Consider the following 18,064-nt stretch of genomic DNA (forward strand, 5'->3'; position numbering starts at 1 on the left):
CATGGTTTAATCATGTTTGTCATGAATGCAAAAAGGAAATTAATGGTATAATTGGTGGTTATTATGTCTATAATGTAGTATAATGCTTTCAGAACTCTGTGAAGATGCACTTTACACACAACAAACTAATGCAATTAATTATGAAAATCACATAAATAACAGTTCTGAATGATTAGAGTTATTTATTCAAAGCACATACGCCTCTTTAATGTTCTCGTATTAAAAGTGCAGAGTTTGAATTGCATTATTGAGTTTCATTTGAGCTGTGCAGCGATCGGATAAGTTGAATTAGCCAACAGCATAATTGAAAACAGATAAGCAAATCTGACGCAGGCCAGGTCGAACCCTACGGGAGTGTTTGTAGTGTAATTGTCCATTGCATTCGAATGCAAATATGAAATGGAATGCATTGGATTAAAATATATATTTGATGCCGGCGCGTCTAGAGGGATAATACCATCTGCTCCAAGATACTCATAAAACCAGTTTTTCATTCAAGAAGCGCTCCTCATACTTTCTGTTACGCCCTGTTCCTGTGACAGACGTGCCACTGAGCCCGGGCTCATAACAGCACTGCTGCGAGCCGCAACTCTCCTGAACAAAATTACTAATCATCAGCTACCAAAATCTGCTCTCGCTAGTGCTCGTTCTTGCTAAAGTGAAATACCATTATTGTGTATTATAGGCTAATCAAGCCCTATTCTACACACTAAGTGAAGTGACAGTTCCTAATCTGAATCTGCATGAATATGAGGGCAATGTTAGAGATGGTGATGATAAGACATCTGTGGAAGAGATAGAAGAAGCTCTTATTGTGAGATTTCATGACTGTGTTTTGACTTAAATGAACAGTTCACCCAAAAATAAAAATTGTGTCCTCATTTACTCACCCTCAAGTTGTTTCAAATGTGTATATATTTTTATTTGACACAGAGAAAGATATTTGGAATAATGCTGTCAGTATCTAAAATTGACTATATAAAAAATGTCTTTATTCTGTTGAACACAAAATAAGATATTTTGAAGAATGTAGGAAAGCAAACAGTTCTGGTGCACTTTTGGCTACCATTTTCATTTTTCCTACTGTGGTAGTCCATGTGTCCAAAAACTGTTTGGTTACTGACATTCTTCCAAATATCTTTCTCTGTGTTCATCAGAACAAAGACATTTATAAAGATGTGGGAAAGCTCAAACTTCAGTTTCAACAACATTATCTGTATATTTCATCTTCAAAAAAAAAAAAAAAATGTGCTGGATCCTCAACATATAATCCTTTCAGCCTTCGCAAATTTCAAAATCTAATCATCCCATAGTAAATAAATATCTCATGCTGACGGAAATGAAAAGAAGTAGGCTGCTTGATGTGAAATTGTGTATACATTATTTTCGTTTCAAGTGTAGGGATCAAAAGATTTTAGACCCTAGTGAACCAGTCCATAGTATAATTGGATTCCATTGAATAAGACAAGTGCAAGTGAGTCACGATGAAGCTCTGTGCATTTAATTAAACAGGATTGATTTGAATGAAATCTTCACAAGGCATTTAGGTCCTTTTATTCTGACCATCATTCTTGTATTCTTGAAACGGTCTATAATAACCTGAACACAAATGCAGATGTACATGCACTATACAGTTAATACGTTTATCAGTCAAAATACATCTGTCCTGTTTTTGTTGGCGAGTAATTGAGCATTTATATAAATCAGGGTCAGTTACAGTATGTCTATACAAAAGAGTTCCCTTCATATCCATTTTACATCAAACCTTCTCCCTCTTTTATTTCGGTACAATGCAAATGAAGCAACAGTGTAACTGTGCACAGTCAATTACACAAACAAAATGCACTTTGCTATTTTTCTCGGTACGCCAAGTGGCGCAACTTTGCATGCTTCTGTATTTCACAGCACTAAAGGTGAATGAACAACACTTAAGTGCGTCCTGCATCGCCTCAAGTGATAAGCGTCCAAACTATAGTTTAGACAATTCAGTATTAGGACTATACACTGTCCTCTCTGAGAGACTTTGAAGAGACACCATCTGGTTGTTATTGGAAGTCCAGTCGGACAGTGTCTCCACCGATATCTGGCTCACGGCAGCTTGGCGCCGGCCAGATTGCTGGCTCTTGATCGACAGCAAACTGGACAGTTTAAAAGAGCTGGAGGATCTGAGGACGGAGAGCATCCTCTGATGATACTTCGACCTGACTGCTCTGGCAGAACGGTACAGATCACCCAAAAAGCAATAGCAGATGGGATTGAGGCTGGAATTAGTGAGGCCCAACCACTGGGCAAAAGGACGAGCCTGCAAAACCCAGTGAGGCGGATGAACCTCCCGGTCGATAAGGATATCCGCAACATAAAGAGGGAGCCAGGAGACGGCGAACAGGAGGACCAAAGTGACCACAACCTTGGCGATCTTTTTGCGCATCTTCAGACGCGAGGTGTACATGGCCTGGCTGTGCGGATCAAGGTCGGCGAAATGTTGAGAAGGCCTCCAGAGCTTTCTGCCAGTCAGGAAGCTGATGATCAGGTTGAAGGTCACCGGTATGCAGTAGAGAGCGACGAAAAGGAGGACGTTGTACAACTGTTTGAGTCTCGCCTGGGGCCACAGCTCCCTGCAGATGGGCACGGTGATGTCGATCAGGTGGATCTTATCCAGCTTGATCATGAAGAGCAGAGGCACACAGATCGCAGAGGACAGGACCCATACGCACACAATGGTGATGTAGATCTTCTTCTGCGTGAAGTAGGAGAGGGAACTCAACGGGCTGTGAACGCTGTAGTATCTGTTAACACTGATGACGGTCAGACTCAAAACGCTGGCTGAAACAGACACGGCCTGGATGAACGGAACGGCTCTACACAGGAGGTCTCCGTACACCCACGCGGTGTAAATGGTGTGGCCGAGCGTGATAGGCATGCAGATGCAAACCACCATCAGGTCGCACACTGCCAGGTTGATGAGTAAACTCCGGGTGGCACTGATGCTCTGCATCCTATTACTCCTCTGGCAGGTGAGCATTCGAATGGCCATGAGATTTCCGATGAAGCCCACCAGGAACGCTAGCAAATACATTACGGTGAGTGCGATAGTAGTTGGCTCCTTGATTGTTAGCAGCAGAAGTCTCTCCATTTCTCCATTCTGGTGCTGGACAACGTCCCCCCCGAAGTCCTCGGCTCCGTGGAAAGAGCCATTCAGAGTCAAAATAGCGTTCAGGAGCTCCAGGTCCTTTCTCTGGAAGCCTGTGGTGTAATTCATATTCCTTGCGTGGCTTTTATAGGCTTGGAAAATATATGTGAGGTTTTCATAGACAGACGTCTGAATCCAAACATCCCAGAGATCATTTGTTATGCTCAAGACATCTTCTCAGCCAGAAAGGGCAAAGAACCGGAAACCAGGATTTAAGCGTGTGGACGCTATACAAACATAGCACACATTGGGAAGGAAATTAAAATGGATAAGCAATCTAAGCACCACATTCAAAACAATGACTGTTGTAATTATATTATATATTCAACAGAATCATTTCACGCTACATTTAAAATACATCTATCTATCTATGGGTTTTTTTCCTCGTTTTTTTACATTTAACTTTGCAACACAGAATAGCCTGAAGTAAATACATGAATAATGCAGAACCTTGTTACTATTAGGACTCACATCTCGTTTAAAAACTGTAATACGATTATTTTTTGCATTTGTATCTACCACATTTGATGTTTTCTCTTGTTGTTTATTATGGGTTTTCATTGAACAGAAGCACGAAAATGAATGTTTTTAAATATTATTTTACATATTCACATTCCCGAACAAAAAGTATTCTGAGCAAATAAAAATACATACCAACAGGTTGCCAGATATGCTGTTAGTAGCAGGTGCCCTCTGAGAGACTGTGTTTGCTCCCTCATCTGACGCTGATGTGAGGAAATGAGCGGCTGCGGCGAGTCTTAAGGATGCGCGGCTCGGTCTCTGCTGGCTTAAGTGACGCGCGCCCCCGCGATGCGCGATATATCCACCTCATCGCTCCTTGAGGTGTTGATCACTGTAATTAAACAAGCGGATGTGGCGAGAAAGGCGCGAAATGGACCGAGAAAGGATGGAAAGGTTTGGCTGAAACTTTACAACTATTGTGTGTGTGTGTGGGTTGGTAAGTTGATATATTTGATTAATCAGGTAGACAAAAATGTAAATGTTCAATGTATGTATGTATGTTCAATACTATGCGATAATTTATGAAACGTAACCACCGTCGTGATTAATGCTGCTGATATTACCTCAAAGCGTACATTTAGCTAAAGTGTACGTTGTGCATTTATGCTTTATAATTGTATTACTGCGTTTAGGGGCTCGAACCCATGACTCGGAAGTAGAATTTATACATTTTTTCTATGTTCTTTTAAAAATGATTATAATAATGGTAACGAACATGATAAATAAAATGATATGACATGATAAGTTGATCTCATTGGGGGCCTATAGTTGCTTTTCTTTATTCTACATGATTCATTTGTGCAGACATGTGTTCTCATATGTTTTTGTTAGTGCTTATACTTTGGTTATGAGCTTTATGTCAGTTTAACTGTGAATGTATTATTTTGTATTTCCATTACACCCATATCCAATCTTATATCTTACTTTCCAAGATGTGGTTTGACGAAGCCATCGACTTCAAAGCCACCCCAAAATTTCCTCTTTCAAACATCTGATTTATTTAGAAATTTGAAAAAGTTTCAATAAGGAATACCAATAACCACACTTTCACCGGCAAATCAACCCAAGATGATATTCATGACCAGCTTTGTAAACAGAAACGTGAAACATATACGATAACAAATGTAAACAAACAAAAGCCTGTGTAGCTGACACAACTCTTCGCTCATCTTTACTGCACAGCTTCAGTAATGATGTTTTTTGGCGATCTCTAAAGAGGAGATGTTGACGTCGTTCACCACTTGTACTTTAGTGATGGTCTTCAGGTCTTCCACGCGGTGTTTATACTGCATGATCTTGGTGTCGTCAATGTAAACGTGAAAGTGTTCATTATCAGAGCAAATTTCAATCTGTTGAGAGAATTGATGTGGGTTAAGTCACTATCTATCGCAATCAAAAAACAATCCTACTGTGTTTGATACTCTGTCAGTAAAAAAGTGCACATCAGTCACCTGGAAAGGCTCCTCTGTCCCGAAGGGAAAGTTACTGCATCTCTCCTCCTTTCCCCAGTGGTTTGCAATGAAGGAGTTGCAGATGATATCTGACTCAGTGAAAAGAGGGTTGAAATGGAAGGCTATTCTGTCATCCCGGTCACAGAGGAAATTGATCTCAAACCTTGGGGATAAAAAGACACATTTACTGTTATGACAAATGACTTTGGGCAAATCTGAGTCCGAGCCAGCTGGTTGAATGGCTGTTATAAAAATACGATGAGACTTGAGCGTGTATCCATCACAGTCATAGAGGTGAATTTCATCTAGAAATGATGAAAAAACAAGCAATTTTGACCCCGTTTATAGTTTTGTGCTTCCTTAATATGATGTGCATTCAAGGAGAAATGTTGGTACTTTGATTTCCTCCACTGGGGATTGATTGGATCATGACAAGTGAGTGTTCTGTTCAATAACTGAGCCAGTCCTGAATGTGAGTTTTCTTACATCTGTAAATAACTTCTAGATGTTGGTTAAGATTGTGCAATGAATCATGTGACATCAGCAGAACAGGAAGCCATTTCAAGGAAAAACAAGTAATCACACTGTGATGTGTGGTTGTGAGGGTAAATTGTTGGAAAACGGTGGACCAACAATTAATTTAAAATAAGACCTAGAAGACCAGGTCAATTTTGATTCAACGTCGACTTTAAGTTTCCTGATACTGATTTGTGAAACAAAAAGTATTGAATGAGAAAATTGACAGAATATAGACACATTTAAAATATAGAAAATAGACAAAAGTAATAATTTGCTGGTAGATTGAATAAACTGCCATACAAGCAGAGAAGTATTTCTCTTGCATGGCAGATCTCACGGACCATTCAAAAGAATGATAACAGAGGCAACTATCTCAATCTCCCCATGCAGGCAACAGCTTTCTTGGAAACGGCCATCGAGATCTAAGGATGTTGACAAAAATGATTTATTATGAGAAAGACTTACTTTTTGGCTTCTGCCTGGGTTTCACCCTTCAGAATGAAGCTCCATCCCGGACACAGACCTTCATGACAGGAAGCCTCAAACTAAAACAATAAAAAATGCTCAAAATTGTATACATATATTTAAAAAACAATGGTGCCATTTCCATTAACATAGGTTAAAAATAAATTTCACTCTATATTATGCCTCTGTTACTCTGCCTTAAGGTTATTGTATATTGCTTATAGTCTTAAAAAGATCAGATATGATGTTAATTATCAACATCAAGCAGATCTGTCATATTAAGAGCATTTACAGTCCTGAAAATCCAGGGTGCCGAAGACTGTAAAACTGTCCAATTACACTACGACAGTCCATTAAGAAAATCTCATCTCCGACATGATCAGAAATTAATAGACCTCTTTCATACTGCATGGTTATGGACGGTTATAAAAGAAACTGGAAATTAAAGCAATATTCTGTGCCCTGAAGGTACACAAGACGTTAAATAAAATATCAATATTATTTTATTTAGGACTTTGTGCTCTTGATGAAACCGGTCCCATCCATTTCTTCTGAATGAAATAAGTGTTCCATCATTTTCATTAGTTCTGGCCGAAAAGCTGAATTCAAGTGAATAAACTGAGGTCACCCCAATTCCACATCCACAAAATGATGCTATTCGTAAATAAAACAATATGCTCTCGGCATCTGCGACTCTCACGTATTATCTTTGCTTTCTTATGAAAGCAGTGAAGCAAACGGAAGATTGAAGCAGAATGAAGACGCAGGGCTGAATGAGGGAGATACAGAAAATGCTAAAACTCAGTGATGGATGAAGCCACACTAACAGAAGTCGAGACATCATAGAATTTCCGTATGAGTCTGCAGTATCGGTTCAGCATCATTGGCCAGCACCTGCTTCAGCGGAGACTTTAATGTCTGTCAGAGCTGTGCCACATGCTCTGTTATCTGAATTATGAGCCGCTTTCGTATTAATCTCAGTGTCTGCGTGGACTGTTTGGGTAACCGAAGGGAATTTTGAAACCTGTCACGGTTTCGATGTTTAATGTGTTTATTGTCGCCGAGCTTCAATGACTAAATCCGGTATGGGCATTGATGTCTTTGTAAGATTTCAAGCCTCCAAATTACAGCAATAATGAGCACTGGTAACTGACTTTGTGTGCAATGTGTGTCAGAGATGCAGTTTATCTAAGTTATGGATTTTTTAAAGGACTACTTCACCCAAAATGAAAAAAGTGTTTTCATTTCTAAGAAAAATAAAGTCATATGGGGTTTGAAAGAAAATTAGGGTTAATTTTTGGATAAACTGTTCCATCACAGCCCTTTCAATGATGTTTGAAAGATACAAGATACAAATCACCTACTTTGATACAAAAATGTGTAGTATAATAAAATGTTAGTCGTTTGGAGTAAAGTGTCTGCCAAAAATGCATAAATGTAAATAAATGTTGAAAGAGCATTGAGCTGAAATGACGTCAATGGACGTCTGTGGGTATTTCACAGGTAGTGATGGAGTGCCCTCTAGATTAAAACCAATGCTACTTAATGTCCCCATTAGTTTAAAAGCAGTGGCATAGAAAATGATTGAGACATCATTAGTTCAGCAGACAGAGGGAGACTGAGGGATGATCTATTCCGATGAGGAGTTAAAGGGACAGTTGACCCAAAAAATAAATCACCCCATGTTATACCAAACCATTATGCTTCTTTTTAAACATGGTTAAACTACGAGACATGATGGAATAAAGTCACTTTGTTAATCAGCAGAAGCCGAATGAGATCTCAGTCACCATTCATATTCACTTTTACCTTTTTTACTTAATGAAAGTGAAAGGTGACTGAGCAACAGCACGAGGGTCAATAAATGACAGAATTTTCATATTTTTGGGGGGGAACTGTCCAATTAAATTAGCTTCCACTCCCCTGATATGCATTTTAAAACCAATATCTATCATCTGAATTTATTTCAATAGTAATTATTTAATGTGAAGACTTCAGCTTCCATAAGAAAAACGTGCACGTTGTGTTATGTTCTGCTTTGTATTTATAGCATATAAGTCAGTTTTAGTGTATAAAAACAAACAAAAGTAAATAAATGTTGTTATATTTGGCTATTACACATCATAGTAAACAAACCGGACCTGACTCTGTTTTCAGTTCATCAAAGGGTGTTTTCCTTATCCGTATTGTCATCTTGTCAACAGCGCTGTGTTTGATCGGCATCCAGCTGGATCTGTTTGGGACGCAGACAGATCATTTAAAGAGACGGTGACACCACGTGAGGGAAGAGCTTAGCAGGATCACTGGCCTTTTGTTTGCGGCGAGTTTGTGCATATCAACACAGTATATAGTGTAGAATAGCAATACAGCAGTTGCACTGACACAGGGGATTTCTGATTGACAACCAAAATCAACATGAGTTCAAAATGCATTTTAGGTACCTCATAAACATCATGTCTAAGATTTCACATATAACGGATGTTGTATATGGAAATAATGACACAGAGTCTGGTAAATGAGGCTTTGCTCATTACAAAACATGAAACATCATCATCGCAATGAATTATGGCATTTGTTTTTTGGGCAATGGAGTGTATACATTATCCGGCGAAGATAATGTGTTTTTGATGAGCTCACGGAGAGAAAGTGTCGACATCAGCAGTGAGCGAGATGTGTTGCTTTGTGCCATGTGACGTTTTTCACTTTTTTTTTGTGCCGGTGTACGACTGGCCGCTGATCCTGGAGATTAAACAGCTATCCATGTGGGTGTCTGTTTTGGCTTTATAGCCCATCAAATCTGCCAGCCCTTAGGACTTTCCTGTCTGTGTTTAGACACAATGGCTAACTAAAGCTCTCCAGTCTATGTGCGTGCTTACAGCTGCAAAATACCCTGCATTCCTATACCACAATAAAGCCGACAAAAAGATTCATAAATAAAATATCACCAAACTTAAGTCTTATTACGATGCCCTTCGGACACAAAATGTCAAAACCCACCCTCTCCACTACCTAGCACTCTTCACAGTTTCACAGCTCTGTAAAGTGTGTGTGTTCTAGTTTGTCATCAGTTGGCGAGTCAGTTACATGGCCATGGGCTCCACCCTAAACACCCCCCCAGCCTTAGATAGAAAGCAAGGACATGATCACAGGCTGCTGCCGTCTCCGTACATGCCAGGGGCTCCGTCCTGCTAGATTGCATCTCATATGAGGCTGTGAGCTGCCTCTCGGGTACCACGAGCCCTGACGCACAGTGAAAACAAATTGCTTGGAACTGGGTGGGGGTCTAAACAGAATGCTAATATGACCTATCAACTACCACATACAAAGAAAACGTTGTGACACGCCGTGTCTCTTCTAATGTTGGTTGTGTCTGAAGATATTAAACGCTCTCTGGTAAAGTCGGCATTTTGCCTGTAGGAATCAAGAAGATGCACGGAAGAGTCATGTGGAGGAAAAATATTATTCACAGAGAGACAAGCAGAAAGACAAATAGATATGTGAATATCCACATTAGTTCAGAGAGTGAGAAACATCTGTGCAATGACGTAGGCCTACAGTAAGCGCAGAAAACATCTCTATTTATACATTTTTGGGGTAGTTTATCAAACGTATGGTATATCAGGGTATTTTTTGGAAAAATACACCATTTTTTTTTACAAAAAGAGGCTCATGTTTGTTTTGGCTGCCATTGCCCATACATTCTCATCATAGAAAGTGACTTGTGGACATACAAGTATGCTTCTGAATTGGGTGAAATTACATCCTTCCTTATGTCACCATCCCTACATTTTTATTGGGACATACAACCACTTTGGGAATTCCTCTGAGGAATGTTTAAATCATAATCATTGCAGACAAATGTGTATATTTGTCCGCTGGCTATAGGCCTATATAACATGATCGCAATGCGAAGGATCTCATCAATGCATGGCTCATCTATAATAATCATTGTCTGTTTATTCTTGCCTGTTCCTAATCTAATGAGAACAGACTGTAAACAGAAGTTCAGTTTTATTAGAGTGCAAATGTCCTCCATATGAAATGTAATTACTTTTGTGTGGTGTTCAGGGAGACCATGTGTAAAACAAAGAAAACAAACACATTTTCTACGGAAGGGCGAAGATAAAACTGTAGAAGTGCATTCCTAACAATCATTTTTTTATCATCGTGTTGGGTTCATTTACAGTATTTATTCAGCATTTTTTACTAGGGTCAACGTGATTTTGAACAACAGCATACCATTAGTAATACCTACTGTACGGTTTAAAGAGATGATTTCTGACAGAAATTCATTTTTACTCACCCTCTTGCCATATTAACCTGTATGACTTTCTTTCTGCTGCAGAACACAAAAGAAGATATTTTGAAACGTGTTGATAAGAGAAAACGTCTTGGTTACGTATGTAACCTCAGTTCCCTGATGGAGGGAACGGGACGTTGTGTCGAGAACGACAGATGGGGTTCGCCCTTGAGAACCAATCAACTCTGACTACTATAGAAAAGGCCAATGAAATTTGGCGAATGCAATTTGCATGCCGGGCTCCGCCCCCGGAAATCCGGTATAAAAGGAGGCCGGCGTGCAGCATTCACTTACCTTTGTTCTGAAGAGCCTGAGACCTCTCAAACTGCAGCAGAATACGATACGTGTTCGTGGCATAAGGGACACAACGTCTCGTTCCCTCCATCAGGGAACTGAGGTTACATACGTAACCAAGACGTTCCCTTTCTGTCGGTCTCTCGACGTTGTGTCGAGAACGACAGATGGGGTTGCCTATGGAAAACGCCACAACGCTGTATCGCGTCACAATCTCTAGCGAAGCGACGGTAACAAGCCTGGGCGTGTCATCTCGAAGCTTTCGTGAGACTGTAACCTTCCAGTGTGGTGGTCGGGGGGTTCCAGAGCTTTCTTGGAGAAAGATGGGTACAGCCCTGACCGGTAACTTTCACGGACGGGGCCTTAGCTCTCTATAGGCGAGAGGCCGTCCAGATCAGTTTACACCGGGTAAGCGCGACTCTTAATCAGAGAAGCGCTACAGAGGCCACCTCCTACCCGTGGGGAGGAATATGGTGGATATAGGTATGGTCTCGTCCTTGGAGGAGAACGCATGGAACGTGCGGACTGAGTAGTTAACCGCGAGGTGGAGGCCCACCTGGGGAAGCTCATGGGTTACCAGGAGTGGGAACCATTCTCATGAGGATACATCAGACGGAACAGCCCACGGAGGGGGTGTTACAGACGTCCGGTAGCACTAGGTCCGGTTAGAGCTATCTGTGATAGCTCACATGGTATCCCGGCCTAAGGGGGAAGGCTGCTCTGCCCAGCCAGCCCCCAGGGGGTGCTTGTTTGGTGATGGATGGAATGCCTATTCTTAACCAGTGTCTGGGTAAGAAGGGAGGCTGGTGAGGTACCAGTTTCTTAGCGATGTGTTCGGGTAAGAAGAAAAGGTAAATAGCACACTGACCCAACCTGTTAGAGGGTGGAAAGGTGCTTTCGCAGGCATACGCCCCCCCGGATGCCAGTCCTACATGTCGCCACGCAGGACGTGGGCTGACACCGGGTTTACGCGAAGGTTGTTAACCCCTAGCGAAGGTGTTTGGGCATAGCCCAACCCGCAGCTCTACAGATGTCTGCTAGAGAGGCGCTTCTGCCAGTGTCCAGGAGGTGGCTAAACTCCGTGTGGAGTGAGCCCTCACTGCCAATGGGCATGGGAGATTCTGAGATCGGAATGCCGTCGTAACGGCGTCCACGACCCAGTGCGCCAGCCTCTGTTTGGAGACAGCCTTCCCCTTCTGCTGTCCTCCAACAGACACGGAGCTGGTCAGAGCTTCAGAGCTCTGCGTGCGGTCCAGTACGTACTGGACACAACACTAATCGGGTTGGGTCTTCCTCCCCTATGGGGAGCGCCTGCAAGTTCACCACTTGGCCCCGGAGGGAGTAGTGGGAACTTCTTGGGCACGCCTCCGGGCCTGGGTCTCAAGATAACGTGAGAGTTTCCAGGGCCGAGTTTAAGGCAATCCAGGGACACGGAGGATGTTCGGTGGTCCCCTACCCTCTTGAAGGAAGTGAGCGCCGTCAGGAGGGCCGTCTTACTCTATGAGGAAGATCGGAACCTCCGAGGGGCTCTTTGGGGGGCCCTGAGGCTCCCCAGGACCACTTAGGGTCCCAAGAGGGTATGGAGCGGAGATGAGGCGGATTCCGCCCTCTCGCTGCTTAGGAACCTGGTGACCAGGTCGTGTTGCCCTAGAAACTTTCCACCGACTGAGTCGTGATGAGTGGCAATAGCGACTACATACACTTTCAGTGTGGAAGGGAGATGTTAGTCTCCAGTCTCGTGAGGAGGGGAACACAATCCTGATCAAGCACCTCAGTGGGTCTTTCTCGTTGAGAAAGACACCAGGACGAGAAGAGGCACCGTCTAGAGGCGTGTAACCGCCTAGTAGATGGGGCCCTAGCCTGGGTGATGGTCTCAGCCGTATAGGGGGAGTAGCCATCTTCCATCTTGGGAGTAGCCAAGTGCGGGTGGTGACCCACTGAACATCTTGGTTTTGAGGGACGAACTCGATGCCTGTTTTGCCAGGTTTTTGCTCCGCCTGCTTACCTGCCTGGCGGGACAACGGCACGCACTGTCGGTTTGAGAGTGGTGACGGCTGTCGTATGTGTACGACCTCACGCCTCGCCAGGGTGTGAGGTCGGTTCGCCGAGCACAGTCCAGTGGAGTGTGCGATCGGCTGCAAGTAAACCCGGGGAGAACAGAAAACTCAGTGAGTAAGTGGGCGCCAAGCCCTAACAAGGGCCCGGCTTTGGTGACGAGGCAGGAGTCGTCCCGTACCGACCGATCAGAGCCGTGGCTGTGAAGGTTCGGGCCCGATGTTGTTCTCCCTGGGGTCTTCCCGTCAGTGTCCCTTCTCGCGAGGAGGTTGCTGACGGGGTGGAGGTTTCCCCCTCGACCTCTGCTTCCGGGGTGCCGCCTGTGGGGGCACAGGAACCGGAGCCGATGTCGAAAGGGTCCTGGGTTGCAGGGAAGCAGATGTCACGTGAGATCTCGGAGGCCTGTAGGCGGCCGAGTCGCGGCGTGAAAAAAATGTGGTTAATTGCCACTGTCTGCTTCGCCGTCAAAAAACTGCTGAGCGCAGTCCTCGACGGTGTTACCAACAACCCACCCTGCGAGATGAGTGCATCAAGAAAGCGGACTTCCTTGCTGTCACTCTTCTGCACAAGGTATAGCCGGGGGTGTCTCTCCTGGACCACTACCGTGGACATCGTCCGACCCAGGGCCCGTGCCGCCGCCTTAGTCGCCCGTAGAGCGCTGTCAGCGGTGGCACGGAGACCCTGCATTATACCCGGGTCGGCCTTACCCTCGTGGAGCCCTCTCAACGCCCTGGCCTGGCGGACCTGCAGGATGGCCAAGGCATAGAGAGAGGAGGCAGCCTGGCCCGCAACATCGCAAGCTTTCGACACCAGTGATGCCGAAGTCTTACGTGCTTTGGACGGTAGGAGTGGTCGATCCCCCCCCAGGTGGTAGCCGTCCGCGGCACAGGTGCACCGCAGGCGGACGTTCCACCCGGGGGATCTCGACGCAGTCCTTGGCTGCCTCACCATCGAGGGAAGTAAGGGAGCCGGAGCTGGTTTCACTGGAACGGTCCGTGAGTGGAGCGTTCCAAGTTTTACACAGCTCCTCATGCACCTCCGGGAAAAACATGGCACCCGGGGTGGGCGCGGTTTGCACCGCGCACCGACCTCGGGAACCACGTATCCCCGGGTTAGCACGGATGACATCACTTCTGCTTCCTCCTGAACTCGACCGCTGGGGGTGGAGTTTGGATTCGGCAGAGTCGGATGCCAGTCTCCCTCCGATGCTGCGAGCGACATCTCATCTACGTCACACATCGTTTCCGAGTGTGTGCGTGAGGATCCGGACGGTATGCCACCGCCGGTTGGGGAACGTTCAGAAGAGCGAATCGGGGTGCGATCGGCCCGTGAGCACTTGGCTGGCGGGTTTACGTTCGCAGAGTTCCCCGTATCACTAACGCTGCTAACGTGGGTGGTCATCGGGGCCGTAGCCACAGATGTCACAGCCCGGGTAGCAGACGAAATGGTGGCTGGTTCCCGTAGGAAGACAGCCACCCGTGACCGCAACTTCTGAATGACAATCTGCCCGCAGTGCAGGCAGATGTGTCAACGAACGCTGCTTCAGTGTGCTGGACGCCCAGACACCTAATGCAGCGATCGTGTCCATCCCCCTCCTCGATGAGGGTGCCGCACCCAAGAGAACAGCGGGACATGCCGCGCTGGAGAATGCTCAGTCAGTCCTGAAAAGGACTTTTAGAAAAAATCTCTAACACCTCCGGAACCGCCGAGACGCCCAGGGGAAGGTCGCTGCAGGAAGGGACGATCCGCTTTAACACGTCGTAGCACCAGCGTGTAGTTGTAGAGGATTGAATCCTGAGTTGTACTCATGAGCGATGGCTCTGAAGAACAAAAGGTAAGTGAATGCTGCACGCCGGCCTCCTTTTATACCGGATTTCCGGGGGCGGAGCCCGGCATGCAAATTGCATTCGCCAAATTTCATTGGCCTTTTCTATAGTAGTCAGAGTTGATTGGTTCTCAAGGGCGAACCCCATCTGTCGTTCTCGACACAACGTCGAGAGACCGACAGAAAGGGAACCGTTGGTTCCCATTCGTATGGACACAAAACCAAAGTCGTTTTTTGGTTAACGACATTCATCAAAATATCTTCTTTTGTGTTTTGCGGTAGAAAGAAAATCACACAACTATAAAATGACAACAGGGTAAATAAAAAGAGTATATGATGACAGGATTTTCATTATGAATTATTCCTTTAATATCTGTAATATATCAGTAACACAATACTTAAGTAAAAACTGGCTACCGAGTCTAGATTGTGTCAGAGGAATATGGCAAACGTATATTAAGCTTTAATTATCATTCTAATGTTACACATTTTACATCTGGAAAAGCCCTTCTTTAGCAGTGAATGAGAGTTGAGCAGTTATACACACAGCCAGGAGAGGGCGACAAAGATTGATTTATTTCCTAAATAGTGACGGAAAATCTTGACCCTTCTGACAGTTGTTATCAATCCAAATTTATACCACACATACATACCCCAAAACATACACAATGCTGAATGTTTTACTCCTCAGTATATGGATATTTCATCTTCAACAATTTCAATTGGACAATTTAGATAATCCAAGCCTTCTTTTGAAAGATTTTTCTAAGATCTCCAACTGATGTTTTTTTTTAATCTGGGTAGTAGACAAACAATGCTGGTTCAACACTGGTCCAAAAGAGCTTCCTGTTTCAGTTTTTGAACACTACAGAAACATTTTAACAAAATACAATTAACAGAACATTTAGAAGCGAATCAAAATGGATTGAATTATGAAAGTAAAAAAAATTGCATGTAACATTTAAAATAAAAAAATAAAACCTCTGGACCAATGATTAAATTTTGCAAAGTGGTCTATTTATATTCTATTTTTGTGCTCGCATTAAAAAATGTGTTTATTGACAGAAGAAAACTGTATATGAAATCTGTCCTTAATCCAGGTCTGTAAGAACTCCTGTGAATTGTGTCATCTCGCTACCGATACTCCCACAGTGCTGAGAGCAAACAAACCTGGCCTGCACTAAATTAATCTCCAGTCATATTATGTTCCATAAATAAAATAAAATGTGGAAATACGACCCAAAGGGGGCCCGAAAACCGATCTCATTCTTCTTCCTCTTATAAACAAACTGACTTTATACCAGCATGTGTCTTGGTCCAGTTTAACCACATCATGGAACAGCCCATAAAACAGTTCTTGAAGAAACACAACCACCCAGAGGTATAGACATATGGATTAAACAGAACGTGAGACAATGGAAGCACGTTCCCAGACGATTCTCAAGACCTATTTCTAGCAAAGTCTAGTTTGTTGTTTACATCTCAGTCCTGAGTTTCAAGCTCTCTCGTTCCCAAGAGAGTCTCCGAGTTCAGACAACAAAACTATCAAAACATACCCCGGCCATGTCAGACGTCTCCATTTTTAAAAGCCCTGCATTGCGTCATTAGGTTGCGCCTTTGTTCGTTCCGGTCTCTATGCATAATAATGAGAGGAGGCTAAAGTTTCTCCCACCAATCTCAGCCTGTCTTATTTACATAATGATGCCGTGAGATGCGGCGTTCTCAGAACCTTGTGAATGTATGCCATATGGCACAGATGGGGCCGGGTTACATCCACTGATGGAGAGGGCAGCCCGATGGAGCTCTGACTGGGGGTTTTTTCATGCCCTGGCAGAGGTCATCCAACAGGCTGGTCTTGTTGAATTTCTTTGTGACTGTCAAAGAATCAGGACTCATCCCACCTATGCTGGAATGGATACCAATGACGCAAGTTTTTACGTTTTCTGAGGAAAATGCAAGGGATGCTTTCTTATAAAAACAGTTATTTATGTTTCTACTTGAGTCTTCTGGGTTGCTAGTGTGCTCTAGTCTAAAAATAGTTTGGGATAGTTTGGGTCAGTGTAAATCAATGGGACTTTTATCACATGTTTTTACCAAGGGTAAGAGTTTTGAAAAGTGATACAGAATGTGTTACCCGATGCAACATAAAATTTGTTGTTACCATATTCGGTATTAATGTTCATAAAAGGCATGCTTTCTTTTTTTGCCAAGGTCACAAATAAATACACACAAGTTTGGATTCACACGCATATCCATGTACAACAGATGGACAGGTGCATCAATACAATAGGCTAACTAAGTCCAGATGGCAGCCATATTAGCTGTACAGCCCCAGCTGCTGTCTGAACATGACTATGCAAAACTCCTTCAGCTGCCCTATACTCTAACAGGCAGCAGTCTGTTCATAGTCATGGCAACAGCTCAACATCCTCAGTCGGTACCCTCAAAGCAGAATCACATGTGCCCACAAAGAGAAAAAGCGATCGGCTGTTCCCTTAGATCTGCTTTACCTCACTATGGGATCAGCTGAGTGGTGTGGTTGCTTAAAGGATGCCAATTTACTCTCTCTGAGACTCACAAAGAGAAAAAGCACTGAGGAAAAATATAGCATAGTGTGATAACACTTTCGCCGGGGATACTCTGTGGAAGTTTAGCAATGTTTTTCTTAAATACCAAGTAAATTGCATTTGATGTAAAGCCAAAGCTTAATGCTATACAGCATCAAGTGTGCAATAAAATTGCTTACGAGAAAAAATAAACAATTATTGAAAGTGAGACAATTATTGAAATACATTAACGGTAAGCTGTAAAATTATTATAGAAGTAAATTTGAGTATAATTCAGTGAGTAATCACAACACAATCTCACTGCAAAAACGTAACTATTCTCAGATGTGGCTAATTTGGGCTAATTCATATGAATTTGTATGATCCCATTCGTACATTTTAGTACGATTTGCTTTCACGTCAGTCACATTAAGTTAGGGGAGGGGTTTCAGTATTGCCTTTTTTTCTAGTAATCGTAGATTTTTGTCAATTTAGTCTTGGAATAAAAAACAATACATAAATATTTTTTAATAAAAAAAAATCTCAAACAGAATAAAGCTGTAATTTACAGTGATGAAGGATTTCATGAGTAAGGCCCACTAGTAAGGTCACTTTTGTTTATAGACTGGTAATATTGACAAAAATCTGAGCACAGCAAAAGACATAAGACATGTTGAGATTTCTTGTAAAACTCTATATCACTTACAAGATTCCCCCCAAAAACAAAAAAAAATCTAGTTTTTGTGCATTCCAAGTAATATAAATTAAAGTGCAGTCGCGTTGTTTTGATTAGGTAATAACTCAAAATATAGCCAACTAACACCATAAAACACAATTAAAACATAACATAATAAAAACATGATGTTTTGTTAATTTTAAACATAGTAACCAGAATGT

The 18,064-nt window shown here is 43.1% G+C and overlaps 2 protein-coding genes across 2 annotated transcripts; both read right to left on the reverse strand.

The window, feature by feature from the left end:
• Positions 1 to 1,969: 1,969 nt before the first annotated feature.
• Positions 1,970 to 3,259, reverse strand: LOC130425863 (neuropeptide FF receptor 2). The gene has a single exon (XM_056752278.1). It carries the CDS (start codon positions 3,257 to 3,259, stop codon positions 1,970 to 1,972), a length of 1,290 nt encoding a protein of 429 aa, XP_056608256.1.
• Positions 3,260 to 4,896: 1,637 nt separating this feature from the next.
• Positions 4,897 to 16,241, reverse strand: grifin (galectin-related inter-fiber protein). Its single transcript, XM_056753780.1, has 4 exons — positions 16,178 to 16,241; positions 6,148 to 6,227; positions 5,164 to 5,326; positions 4,897 to 5,061 (listed from the first exon to the last, which is right to left on the reverse strand). Exons 1-4 carry the CDS (start codon positions 16,199 to 16,201, stop codon positions 4,897 to 4,899), a joined length of 432 nt encoding a protein of 143 aa, XP_056609758.1. The 5' UTR covers positions 16,202 to 16,241.
• Between the last annotated feature and the right edge of the window lie 1,823 nt (positions 16,242 to 18,064).

This window comes from Triplophysa dalaica, chromosome 7 (assembly GCF_015846415.1).
Source record: "Triplophysa dalaica isolate WHDGS20190420 chromosome 7, ASM1584641v1, whole genome shotgun sequence".
In the NCBI taxonomy this organism is placed as follows: domain Eukaryota; kingdom Metazoa; phylum Chordata; class Actinopteri; order Cypriniformes; family Nemacheilidae; genus Triplophysa; species Triplophysa dalaica.

Excerpts from the sequence above, each read along its gene's own strand:
- LOC130425863 (XM_056752278.1), bottom strand. The coding sequence starts at position 3,259 with ATGAATTACACCACAGGCTTCCAGAGAAAGGACCTGGAGCTCCTGAAC.
- grifin (XM_056753780.1), bottom strand. The coding sequence starts at position 16,201 with ATGGAGACGTCTGACATGGCCGGG. Across the intron at positions 6,228-16,177 it reads AGACGTCTGACATGGCCGGG|TTTGAGGCTTCCTGTCATGA; the intron begins GTATGTTTTGAT and ends TTATTGTTTTAG. Across the intron at positions 5,327-6,147 it reads ACCCAGGCAGAAGCCAAAAA|GTTTGAGATCAATTTCCTCT; the intron begins GTAAGTCTTTCT and ends TTTATCCCCAAG.